Source organism: Leptosomus discolor, chromosome 9 (genome assembly GCF_034619465.1).
Source record: "Leptosomus discolor isolate bLepDis1 chromosome 9, bLepDis1.hap2, whole genome shotgun sequence".
Classification (NCBI taxonomy): domain Eukaryota; kingdom Metazoa; phylum Chordata; class Aves; order Leptosomiformes; family Leptosomidae; genus Leptosomus; species Leptosomus discolor.
The window spans coordinates 28,986,202-28,999,630 of NC_141399.1; the positions used below are offsets into that span (position 1 = coordinate 28,986,202).

At 52.2% G+C, this 13,429-nt stretch overlaps 1 protein-coding gene across 2 annotated transcripts in view; it reads left to right on the plus strand.

Moving 5' to 3' along the window:
- The first annotated feature begins 825 nt into the window (after positions 1 to 825).
- The window catches only part of DOCK11 (dedicator of cytokinesis 11), an 84,956-nt gene continuing 72,352 nt past the window's right edge, over positions 826 to 13,429 (plus strand). For both annotated transcript variants that reach the window (XM_086469687.1, XM_086469688.1), the window contains exon 1: positions 826 to 927. In XM_086469687.1, coding sequence (XP_086325813.1) covers positions 826 to 927 — 102 coding nt within the window. The remainder of the gene's footprint in view (positions 928 to 13,429) is intronic.

Genomic DNA, 13,429 nt, shown 5'->3' on the forward strand with positions numbered 1-13,429 from the left:
CTTCACTGTCTTGCTGTGAAGACACAGCACACAATAAAATAAGTAAAAAAGATTTTAAAGTAAGGCTTTAATATACAAAACATAAAGGATCAATGGCCCTCTCTACCTCTATTGTGATTTCAAAATCGCCGTCCTTGAAAACAGTGCACGATGACAAAGTAACAAAGACTAGGAATTAACTTCAGAACTCAGGAACCTTCCTTCCCTGTCTTTACTTCTTGCTTTTGCAGCCAGGTAGGCACATGGGATCATGGCCTCTCTAACCAAAGCAGTTTCCTATAGAAAACCCTGAACGTTGGAGATGCCTTACAGGAACGCACTAGAAGAGCAGGGACCCACCTTCGGCAGAGCTGCTTGGAGCCCACTAGTCCCAGCCGACAGGTGCCCCGTTAGGCACGGAGCCTCCTCGGGGTAGCGTTGTTATAAATGCCCGGTACCTTCGTCTAGAGGCTGGCTGCCTTGGGGTGAGCCCGAGCACCAGCGTGCCCTTGCTGGGCAAACTGCTGCTGCCTCCCGGGAGCTCCATAGAGGCAGCATCCCCCCGGCCCCAGCCCGGCCTTTGTGTGCGGCGCTCCATGGGCGTCCGGCGGCGGGAGGAGAGGGGGGCAGCGGGAGCGCGGCGCCGCGGGCAGCGGCCCGGGGGCGGCACCTGCTGCGGGGACAAAGCGGGGCCGGGGCGGGCCGAGCAGGGGCCCTCCCCGTGCCCGCCCAGCGGCGCCGCCCGCCCTCGGCCCGGCCGCGCCCGCCCGCCGCTGGGGAGGCAGCAGCCCGCGGATCGGCCCGGCTCGGCTCGGCCCCGCAGCGGTGGGCGCGGACCATGTCGCCATGTCGGAAGTGAGGAAGTTCACGAAGCGGCTCAGCAAGCCAGGCACGGCCGCCGAGCTGCGGCAGAGCGTCTCGGAGGCGGTGCGCAGCTCCTTCGTCCTGGTGAGCGCGGTGGGGCTCGGGGCGGCCGGGGGGCGCCGCTGCCGGGAGCCCCGCCTGCCCCGGGGGTGCCTTGGGCAGCTCCCGGCGGAGCCGCGGCGGCACGGCGCTGGGCGGGCAGCGGGGAGGCGCCCGGCAGCGGGCGCGGAGTTGGGCAGGGAGTGCACAGGGCAGGAGAAGAGAAAAAGGAAGGGGCTGGGCAGGGCGTGGAGAAGGGGCAGAGGTGGGTCGGGGCTGCGCAGAGCAGGGGATGCGCGGGGCACGGCTGGGCAGGGGATGGGGAGCGCTGGGTAAGGGATGGGCAGGGCGCGGCTGAGCGAGGCAGGGGCTGGGGAAGGGAAGGGCAGGGCAGGGGCAGAATTCCCTCTGGGTTCCGCCATCCCACCTTCCACCCCGCTTGCCACCTGCCGTCACCGTCCCCGTCCGGAGCGCGGTTCAGAGGTGTGAGGATCGCAGGGAACCGGCACTTTCAGCGCCTGGGGTTAGTCACTGCGTGCGTGGCGGGAGCAGGAATTAAGGAGAATCCGTCCGTGCAGGTCATGGAGCAAACAGGTAACAGAGCTCACCCTGCACAGGGTGGCAAATAAGTAGGGCGGGACCGAAGGGCACGGCCTGGCAAGGTGAGAGAGAGGCATGGGCATTGGAGTCAGCCGAGAGTCCGATGTATCCCGGGAATCACGCTCAAATGTCTGGGACGAAATGTCACGTGCTTTATCAGGTGCATTTCATCCCTGTGCGAGGGATGCTGCAGCAGGTTGGCTTTGTGGTGCTCACAGCTGTGCAAACCTTAGCTGCTGTACCCTGGGTGGATGCTGGGGTCAGTTCAAAGCTTCGCTGGGGTTTGTTGGATGTATTTCACTGTTGCTCATTGAATTACTCTAGCATGTAATCAACTTTGACCTTGACTTTGATGGAAGGTTAGTCAATGGGATATGCAGAAAGTGCAGTACAAGTTCAGCAAATAATTCATCTTAGTTCCCTACTGTCAGATTAAATGGTATGTGCTATTAAATAAATGGAGAGTTTTAAACAATTCTTTTAAAAACAATATTCTTGTAAATTTACCGATTTCTAAAACCGGAAAAAGCCATGGTGATAATCCAGTCTCATTTCCTAGTGTCATGGCTATTGCTTCCTATGTGCAATTGTTCAGGGATCCTTTCAGGCTCCCATGTGATTTGCTTTCTGTCTTTTATATACAATACATAGGGACAAATGCTTTCTACAAGCTGATGGAATCTGTCATTAAAAATGAAATTGTTTGTTTCGGACCTGAAGAGCTTTAGTATCCTACAGGCAAATGGTTATGCCTGTGCCAGGTGCCTTCTGTCAGAAAGGGAAGGGATGGGTGGGACTGCAGATGAAAATAAATAAAACCTTGACAGCAACCCAAAGGAGCCGGCAGAGTCCAGCATCCATCAGCAGCTGCTCTCTTTCTGATCCTTTCTAGGGTTTCATTACCCACACAGTCCCTGCCAACTTCTCTCTCTGTCTGACAGGCAAATCCCCCAGAGCTGCTGTATTTGCAGCCAAGCACTGGAGGAGGGTGAGGGCAGGTGTCTCTGATTCCTAGGACTTGGCAGAGTTTCCCACTTTCGACAGTTCAGCAGCAAAGGATAAATCCCAGCACTTCTGCATCACTAGGAAGAGCCATAAGACACTGCGGTGTTCAGGGAGCGGGGAAGGAGGTAGCATAAGCTTATAGGAGTCTCAGATGGCACTTTGGCTGCCCTCAGTGTTTAAGGATGACGTGCATGCTGCCTAGGTTGCTCCAAGAAAAAGGTGGTTCCTCTCTATCCGCCAGGACATTGTCCTTGCAAGGAAGGGATGTCCATGCTGTGGTGTGCTGACTGGCAGGAAGAGTATCCTGGGAAACAGTGGTGGGGAGGGGGAGACTGAAAAGCTATAGTTTCTTATCATGCTCCCAAGGGAAGGCTCAGCTGTGGTGCTGATGAGCTGGGCAGCTGCAGAGTGTGGCATGAGCACATCACCTACCTGTCTGCCCCCTCCTTGCCATGGGGCAGAGTCGGGGGAGACTGAAGGCTCCAGTGTAGGATGTGTGTCAGCAGGCTGCAGTCCCAGCTGTGCCTCACCCTGGGGCAGTGCCGAGCTCACTGGTGCCACTGGTGGACAGGAGGTGGTTGGTGGGTACATGGAGGGCAGGGGCTGGTGCTTGGTAAGTGGATAGAGCAGGCTGGCAGCATGTGGTGCGGTGTGTGCTGGAATGTCAGGAGCTGGGCTTTTCTGGCAGTTTGAAACAGGCCGGAGGCACACAAGGGACCTTGCTTGGCAGGTCCCAGCCCCTTCCTGCAGCATGGAAACAGCAAGCGATGTTAAGGCAATAAGAGCATATGAGTCGTGTAATACTCCCGGAGACCCTGGGGACACCCTACCTGTCTCTTGATGATCCTGTCAGGTACCTTGGCTGTCTGCTTGCCTTCAATTGTCACTGAAACCACGGGTTTCTGTGGTGGTGAGCATGGATGGTATGAAGGGGTGGGGAGCAAAGCTAATGCTGCTTGTGCCAGAGCACACAACTTTGCCTGCAGGAGGAATGGGCACCATAGGGCTCTTCCAAGGTGTAGACTGAGCTCGGCATTTTGGGCATTCAAGACACTCCTCTGAGGTGAGAATCTGCCTGGAGTAAGAAGCCACTTGTAGTCAGTGAATGAAAACATCTCAGTGTGGAAAGCGTTTAATGTCATGGAAGTGGTCAGCTTGTATGGAGCCATAATTTGTGCACCTCCATCCAGAAGTGCTGTGCTCCTGCAAGGCCAACCTGAGCAAGCATGGTGTCTGGTACGATGCAGCTCCAAAAGTGCTGTCCTACAGGTGCAGTGAAGCTTGTATCGTGTTATTTCTGTTCCTGGTTTTCCATTTATGCTTGTCTAGCACCAGGAGAATATTTACACTTCTCTTTGGTGCTCAAAGCTGGAGTGAAGTCAGTGGGAGTTTGGTCAGTGACTTCTGGCAGGGTTTTGTTCCTTTGTGCCTGTGAAAGGAGACTGTTGGATACAGTGGTGGTCAGACATCAGCAGCAAAGGGAGGTTGTCGCTTTTGAAGGTGTGCTGGCATACCTGTGTCCTTTGGACCAGCTGCTTGGATGCAGTTAGTGCTGTTCCTGTCATGGTGTAAGTGGAGCTGTAATCCAGAGCTGTAGCTGGCAAAAGTAGGCGTAGACTGTGGTGGGGAGCTTAGAGGCACTTAGGGCCCCATGGATGGGGAAGGATGAAGTGCAGCTTTCACTCGGGGCTCTTTTGTTTCCTCTTATTGCACTGGTGTTCCCAGCATCCTTGGGATGTCGTTTTGGCCTTGCATCATGTTCACAGACCGGCTGTGTAAGGGAGGTCTTGGCGAGGAAAAAGAGTTCAGCAGGAATCCCTTGAAAGCACGCACAGCCCTGCGGAGAGGAGTTGGGAGGGCTGGAGGCAGCCAGGATGTGCGAACCCTGGCGCTCTCTGTGCACTTTTCTTTGCAAAGCTGTAGGGCAGGCTGTATTCATTTCAGCTTTGAATGGTCCCTGATGTGTGCTACTGATTATAACTCACGGATGGAGTTTGGCAGAATAACTGACAAACAAGATCGCTGTTTAAATAAATAGACAAATTTAGCAAAAGCATTAAGTTAGCAGGTAGGATAAGTGTCACACTAAAAGATGAAGGAAGATTTTAAGATTAGGTTAAAGAGAGGAACTGTCAAAGCCTAGGTGTGGTAACTTAAACCATTCTTAACCAAGAGATTAACCTTAATTTAATCTTGGGGCACCAACAGTAAACTACTGTGTTAGAAGTGCAAGTTCAGAGCCAGAGTACGAAGTGTTAATGACACCTGGGAGACACATCTAGGCTAGACCTCAAGGAGAACAGCCAGGGACCTTTGGCAGTGGATAGACACGGGTGATTTTGGCTCAGACCTTCAGTACAATCTCCCTCCTCCCATCCTTTCCACACTGAGGATGTTGCTGATGGAAAAGTCGTGCAGCAAGGCAGGAGAAACCTGCACCGAGGCACTGGCTGACACGGGACCTGGGCAGCCACGAGAGCGTTACAAGATGGAGCTCAGGCCTTGTCAGCAGGATTCACACATGTGCTCTGGTGTGCGGTCCCTTGGTCTGATGGAGGTGCCTGTGCACCTCTCCTTCACCCTGTCTTTGCTTTCCTCTTGAAAGTGTTGTGGGGCATTGTAGAGTTGAGCAGTTTAAGAGCTCACATGCATGTGAAGGAGATCCGTAATCTTGTGGCACTGCCAGGAAATTAGCAAAGGTCTACCTTCTGCCTCAGGACCTGAATCAGCTGCAGACCAAGGCTGAGCCGGAGCCTCCCTACGTCTCCCCTCTGTCTTCGGGAGCAGTGTGCTCGGCAGAGGCTGGGCCCCTGCAAGGCGAGGGCTGTGTCTCAAGCCAGTTGCAAGTTTTCTGGAGGTGGTGTTCTCTGTGTCGTGACAGAGAAATAAAATTTGTGGGAGACATGACATCAGAGGACCAAGCACTTGACAAAACCCAGACAATCCATTTTCCCACAGTGCTGCCAAAGCTAGTCATCTGGTGGCAATTTTAAGTCTCCCACAATTACTTTGATTTTCTTTAGATCATTTCTATATAGATTATCTGAAGGTACATTTACTGCCTCGCCATAGAGGTTTACAAAGGATGCAGACCCAGAGCATGTTATCTGAGAAGGAGCAGCTGCAAAGGATTTGCCCACGTTAAGTGTCAGCCAGCCCAGTGGTGCATCCCCAGCACCCAGGCACACTTACAGCTCTCGGCCACGTGTCTGCCAGCACATGAACTCCCAGCAATTGCAGTGTGGGAGAACCTCTGCTTGCAAACAACTGCATCGATTCTTGCCATACAGAGGTATTCAAACCAAGCGTCTGCTCTCCTGTGTTACACGGTGCTGTGGGATGTGCTCCCTGAAGCCTCACCTTGAGACTGTGGGCAGGGTGCCAGGAAAAGATGGGTTTTGTTTGATCCTGGCTGGGCTGGGCTTGTATGGGTGGCTCAGTTTCAGGCAGACGCAAAAAGGAGATAAAAAGCTCCTTGTCGGTGATAGAAGAAGGTTTTGACTGGAGGCAAAAAGGCATTTTGTTCTTTCTGTGGATTTTTTTTCAGCTTAAATCATATTATTAGTGTCTGAATTTATACTCATACAGAGGAAATCAGCTTTCTGCATAGAATCCTCTTTTAATAAGCTGAATTCACTTTGATCAATGTGAAGACTACTTATATGAGCATTTGTAGTGATCTTGGTGCTCAAGAGAGACACAGAATATATGCATGTTCCCCCTTGGGTGTAGTCAATTTGCTGTGTTTGCGTAATTTACATAGAAAAAGGGACATATATGAGACATGGCAGGAAATTCTGCCCCTGCGTAAGTGGGTGTGAGTTTTGCTCAGTTCAGCCAGGGCAGGTTTTGCCTGCTGCGGTGGGGGGCCTCCACCACAGCTTGCTTGGGTGACTTCTGTGGAAGTGGCTTTGAGAGAGATTATTGCTCATAGGGGCTTATTCAAGAAAAGGTTTAAATGCATTCTTAAAATTAATCACATGCTTTCCTGAATTGGGGCTCGTGTACTGTAAGGGGCTGAATTTAGCTCAGTGCTGTCTGAATGCCGTGGCATGGCCCTGGGCAGCGCATGCCGTGGAAGTGGCCTGGTTTGCTCCTGCCTGAGCACGTGCCGGTTGTGCAGTGGATAGAGGGCACTGTTTTATGGAGAGGAGCAAGTCCCCAAGTACACTGTGCAGCTATTTGGGGTCACTTAGCAAATCTCTGGCATGTTTCCTATAAATACCCAGTCCAGAAGACATGGAGCAGTACCTTGCTCCCCCATGCACACCTGTGCACTGAAGGATGGGTACTGTAGGATGAGCTGTAGTCAATGTGTCCATTTCTTGAGGTTTTTGGAGGCTACAATAAGCTTTTGTTGGGCACTAAATCTTATCCTTCCCAAGGCATCATTTAAGTATATGTGTCCTCCTGCCCATTATAGGAAAGCTCTAGTAAGACAGCAAAGCATCCAGCCCTTACACTTGCTGGGCAAGGCTGAGAGTGGTTTGTTCTGTGCCGGGGACAGTGTCATGAAAATGCAGGTGTCCCTGCATTGACAGCGTCTGCCCCGACCTGCCACTGTCAATGCAGTGAAACGCCTGGAACAGATGGTTGCTGGTGGTGCCTGCAGCTAATGCCAGCAATGCGGCTGGGGATTTGGTGCATTCAAAATCTGATGTGGGGATGGCTCTTGGGCTTTGTTTCATCCTCTTCTGGTATCTGGAGATATTTGAAGAGATCCCCCCCAACCCCTGGACTGGGAGCATTTGAACCTGGACTACCTGCTGTAGTGCATATTGTAGCATCCTCTTATATATGCAGCTTGGTGGCTTTTACAGAATTTCACTTAGCCCTTGCCATGCTGATTTATTGTCTCTAATGATGCAAAATTACACAAAGCTTTTGACATTTCTGTGGCCTGAGAATGCAAGTCTCAGTCACACACAGCAGCTGAACAGCAGCCAGGCTCAGGGCACACGTGCTTTAGCTTCTGTGGTTAATTGGCCTCCTCGCTCCTGTTGTGTTCGAGGAAGGAAAGGGTAGTTTCATATGCCTTTGTGGGCATTGCTGTCATCTTGGAAATGCTGGAGCGTGTTTCCCTGCCACCAACTGCCTCCATCTCTTTCATTCCCTTAAAAAGTACAAATCAAAGCTCTCCCTTCCTGGCTTCTCTTTCCTTCGGCACAGCCCTGACTTATTTTCGCAGCTTTTCCCTGCCTCCCGCTGCTTCTCTAATGGGGTCAGGTCTGCTTGTTCCTGACCCCTTTCTCACCCCTCTCCTTTCTGGCTGAAATGCAATTTTGTCTCTCCCCTATTAATATCTCATGCCATGGGGCTATCCCTGGGGGGCAGCTGCAGCTGGAAGGAGACCCTGCCTGTTTCGGTCCAGAGCGCTCCCCACTCACTCATCCCATGCTGGGTGACATCCCCACTGCAGCCCGGCCCCTCTGTCCCCAGAGCGTGGACACTGCACGGGTGCAGCCAGAAAGACGCCATCTCCCCGGTGCACTGTAAGGACCTGGTCATGTCAAAGTGCTGTACGTTGCTCTCTGTAACAGCCATATATATAACTGTATTTTGGCATTGGTCACGTGCCTGGCATGTGGGTTGGAGCTGCACTGCAGTGTCTCTGTGGAGAGCAGAGCACATCTCCCAGCATGTCTGGAGGAAGCCATGGCGCAGGATGGCAGCTGGCCCCACGCCTGCCAGGGCTCTGCCAGCCTGCCGAACCTGTGGCTCTGTGGCTCGGCCCTCGAGGACACAGGGTTAGCTGGAGCGGGGACTCGAGGGAAGTGTTGTGCCAACTGGAAAGGGGTGGAGTGGCACAGGGAGATGAGAGGTCTGGGTTTATGATAGGTGTAGGTAAGAGAGGCAGTCAGGAGATGAGAAAGGAGCCTTCGTCTCTTGGAAGGGAGATGATGGTACTGGCTAGGGTGGGCTGAATGCCCACAAAGCTGGTTTTCAGGGAGGCAAACCCAGCTGCCAACAGAGAGCCACTTTCTGTGGCAGTTTGAGGGTCCAGGAAAATTGCATTCAATTCAGGCAGGTTTCCCTCACAGTTCTGCCTTTTCCTCTGTGCCTGGGGAGCCCCAAGTGCTCCCTTGTCCCTTTGTGTAATGCTGGAGCTTGTATGGATGCCTTCACCTGGGGGAAATTTGAGGTGCGTCTGTCAACAAGGGCATTTCACTGTGGGTGGATTGAAGCATTGCAGAGCCTGTCCATTGCAGAGCCTGTCCATTGCAGAGCCCATCCGTTGCAGAGCTCATCCACAGGCCTTTCTGCGTTTGCTGGGGAGAAAAGAGTTTAACTTTGCAGCTGCTGCAGGCGTCTGCACCCGCGTCCAATGCCTGCAGCAGGAAGATGGAGCAAAGATGGGGGCTGAGACAATCAACTTCCTGAGCTGGTTAAACCACTGCTGACATCTCTGGGTTTGACTTCATTGCTGGGGTTGTTTGCTGTATTGCTAAGGCAACCCCAAACCATCTTGTGACTTCCTGCTCCGGTTTTCCCCGGCATTGCTGTGTGGGCTTGGGCAAGTCGCTTCACCGCTGCCTGGCTCCGTTTGTGCCCCAGCGAAGCAGAGGAGTGTTTCGCCTGCTCGCCTTCAGGGAGTGGCTGCGCAGTTGGCTTGGCCTTGCGTGCTAGTGGTTTCTTGAGTGAAAAACAAGAGTTTTTAAGAGCAGGCAGGAAAGGGAGGGGTTCTGCTTATGTGCAATTAATTGCTTTAAGATGTTCTGAAGCTGGCTGTTCTGGAACTGGATGCTAAATATAAAACTGATACTACATAAATAAATGATGAAATACCAGTGACATCTGAAACGCACTTTGAGATGCTCCAGTTAAGAACTTATATAAATAACATGTATTATTGTCATTGTAATTACTATTTTCCTTTTTTAGCATGCCTGTGCTTACGGAATGTTTTGAGAAGTCATATCTGGCAGAAATTTGTCTGTTCCATAGAAAGCAGTGCTCTTTTGCCAATTTCTATTAACGCTATTATTTTCAGAGGAGAAAATCAAAGCTATGCCATGTTTTCATCTCTCTCATGCTCTGCGGCAGATGCCCAGCTAGGTGCAGGTGCAGCTCCACTGACGTAGAGCTGCGCTGATCCCTCCCTCTGCTCCTCATGCAGAAGGGCTGGATGTGAGCCAGGATGTACCTGTGCAGGCAGGGACACGTGGGACTGCAGGTGTTGTATCCGAGGACTGGAGTTGCAGTGACAGTCTGTACTGAGCTGTCACTGGTGTCTCTCGCACAGAAGCACTCTCTGATCCTGAGGAAGGTCAGGGAACAGGGGACAAGGGCACTGAAAGCAATCTCAGATGCTTGCCCTAATTCACTGCCCCATGCAGGAGTGGTGCTGGATCACCTCAAATGTGTGCTTTTTCCAGAGATGGGCCATGCTCCCAGGTACCACTCGCCTCCGACAGTGCTTTTCCTGTTGACTCTGCACTTGTTCAGGGCATCATTTTCAGAGGTGATGTGCTAAGGTGAAGAGTACATGGGCTGGAACAGCAGCACTACCTCGCAGCCTGGGCTGCTCACAGGTTGGCTGTTAACTCTCACTGCTTCATTGCAATGCAGCTCCTTTCTGACGGCTGTTTCCTTTGCTTAAGTGATTATGCAAGAATCAAAAGCTTTCAGGAAAAAACAGCGTTCCTGGCCCTCATGGAGAACTAAGTTTCAAAATGTGATCTGCTAAAGGCTGTGTAGTGTCAGTCTACTTCTGAGTAAGTGGAAGGGAAGTGAAGAGCCATACACTGGTTATCCTGACTTCCTGTAATGTCTAAGCCAATTTGAAGACATTTCAAAGCCTGAATTAGTTTTATTTGCCAGGCCTAATAATGACAGGTAAATGTTTGTATGTCTACATTGACATCAACTTTTTGACTGTTTCTTCAAGCCTTCTCCAAGCTGTTGTCTTGCACTGCTGCTATGCCACTCTCAGAGACAGTGCTGACAACTTCAAATACTTGCTTTGTCGCTAGAGAATTGGGCATTACATTGAAAAAGGAGACATCCAAAATACCCAGAAACCAGTGTGCCCTTTGTGGTGCTCAGATGAGGTTCTGCTGCCACCTGGGGTCATCGATGCAGGAGGAGGAAGGTGTGGGTTGGTGAGGTGCTTTTGCAGGGGACTTGAACAGAGTGGAGGGAAGCGCAGGAGAGGGGGCAGGCTCTTGCTCTGCGCTTTTGGATGGAAAGGGTGAGTCGTTTTCACTGCAAGTGTTTTCTTGCAGAGTGCCAGAACTATGCACCCATCCTCCCCTTCCCCTGCCACATGGCTTTCTGTTTCTATGAGAGCTCCTGTCAGTTGCAGCCATCTCCATTTAACGCAGAGCAGGGGGAGAGAGGGGTACAGCAGCCTTGTGCTGTCTGCACTGTATTTCAGAGCTGGAGCATGGTACAGACTGGCACATAACTCCTGTATGGAGATGGGAGTGTGGGGACTCTCACCCAGACTCCCCTCTGAGACCCCTGTAAATGATGTACTTGCAGCTATGTTTCCTGCTGTCCAGCCACTGGGCTCCCTTTGCCCTGTGTACCCACTTCTGGGTGTAAAAGAGACAAAGCGAGTCCTGCAGCTTGCTGTGGGAATGCTGAATGCAGAAGGGAGGGTCTGCTTGCCTGGACCGCAGCTGGGGAAGCATTTGTTTCCAGGGTATAGGATGAGTTCTGCAGGAGAAAAAGGTGCTGGGTGTCTTGGTTTGAAAGACAGGTGTCTGTGGAGGAAGGCAGGAGCCTCCCTTGAAATGGAAAGTGCAACCCCCTTCCCTCCAAATTATTATAATTTTGAAATTAACGGGCCTTCAGGCAAAGATATGGGGAATAGGAATAACAGTTCTTTACTAATATATATATATATAACACAAGGCAGGGAAAAACAAACAACCCACTGGTTTACACTGACAGAGTCAGAAATACAACCTGACACCCTGTTAGGGTGGCAGTAGCAGTCCGATAAGATGATGGCTACAGTCCTCCTGAAGCGATGGATGTAGTTCTGTGGAAGCAGCAATCAGGTAAAAGGGTCTGGTCTTCCTCCGAAGGTCCAGTGGTAGGTAGGTAGCTCTTGTCCTCTGGAACTCCAGTGGGGGGAAAAGCTCCTCTGGGAATCCAGTGGAAGAAGGCTGCTAGGGTGTTTGAGATCTCCGTTTTTATTCAGCATGGAATGCTTGGCTCCTTCCCCCCGGGCGGAGCATCTCACAATGGGATGGGGAGTCGTGAGACAGTTCCTTGATGGGCCATTAACAGGAGATAGCCCAGGAGCGAGTTATCGATGGGTCAGGCGATAAGGCGTTGTTGTGCCCAGTAACAGGAGATAGTCCAGAGGGGGGAGGCAGGGAGCACCACCCCACCTGGTCTCAACAGCTCCTGAAGATGGTAATAGAATATTTTTTTTTCTTTTGGCACATTTTACACTGTAACCTAGGACACTGGGGTACCCTGCTGAAGGCATCACCTAACAACTCCGTGGGGAGCCCACGCTGCACGAGGGAGGATCTCTTTGCTGCTGGGAGAGGAGAGCCCAGCCCTCAGAAGGCTGGCATGCCACAGGGCTGCTCCTGTGTGTTGGTCCGGCCTGTGCAAGCCTGTGTCCTGCTTTCCTCTTTCTGCTCTGAGCCACAGAGCATCCATGTGCATCCATGTGCAGTGAGCATCCGTGCAAGGTAGTGCTGCCAGCTTCCCTCTGGGATGCAGGATTTGGGTGAGCAGGGAGTGGAGTGCAGGATGGGCCACTCTGCAGCAGGCAGTGCCGACTGGGCAGGCTGGGGCCCTGGAATCCTCACGTTGGGAGTTGTCAGGAGTGGTGCTGTTTCAGAGGTTGCTTGCCCGCTGCCCACGGGAGGGCTGTGCAGAGCATTGCTCTGAGCTGTGTTGGCACCGGAATCTCTCCCTGTCAGGCCCCTTCTCCCCACCTCATCCTTCTTCCCTTCCTGGTTGTCCACGGGGCTTCTCTTTCCTGCAGCACACGCCTGCTCAGCCATCCCTTCTTGGCCTCCCTGTCCCCATCTCCTGCCTCTCACAGCTACACAGCCCCAGCCTTTGCACAAGCCGTGCTTCCCACGACATCACCTCTGCACTTACCTGCCTCCAGCATGGCCCCATCCCCAGGCGAGCAAAATCTACATCCCCCATCCCACCCACCCCCAGACCACCTACCAAGACCCTTCCCTCTCCCTGCTTCGCCTGCTCCTCGGGACATTTTCCTCCTCTGGCGTTTCACAAATGCTCGGTGTGTTTGTATGTCTGTCCTACAGCCTGACTCTCTCCCCTGTCCCAGGTGCAGATGTTTCCCCCGTGGTCTCAAGCTCAGTGTTTTTGTGCCTTCAGCACAGCCAGGATTCCTGTCTGGGCATTCCTCTTGTGTTTTTACACTTCATTCTCTCTGGACAGTATGAAAATAACGTTGGCCTGCTCATACCCAGCTTTATCTACTATTTTCCATCCCTGTGGTTTTACCATAGCCCATCTCCATGCATTTTGCCCTGGGCACTGCTTTTACATCCAGCTGTGTTGGGTTTGCAGCAAGCTCGTGGGCACAATCTCTCCATCACCTGGTGAGAGCTGCTTCATTGCTTACCTTCTGATTTCTTCTCAAAATTTGGCTTTGCTGACAAGCCCACAAGCCTCTTGGCAGCAGGAGGGCTGTGTGATGTGACTGTTGCCATGTGTGCTGACTCACACTGTCTCCCTGTATTCCCTTCCTCCCCTCTTTCTGTTCCCACCTCTTCCCTCTCTCCTGTGCTTTTGAGTGCAAAGTCTTTGGGGCGCAGACTTTATTCTGGCTTTGCACAGGGTTGTGGCAGTTCCAGGCACTGGATAGCCAAGCTCAGGGTTTCCCACTTTTCATTGCTGTTTCTTATGCCCAGGTTCCTGGAATGATGAATTCTGTGTGAATCTCAGCTTTTTAAAATGAAGCTCTGTGGCCTATCTGCAAGCTTGATTTAGAGCG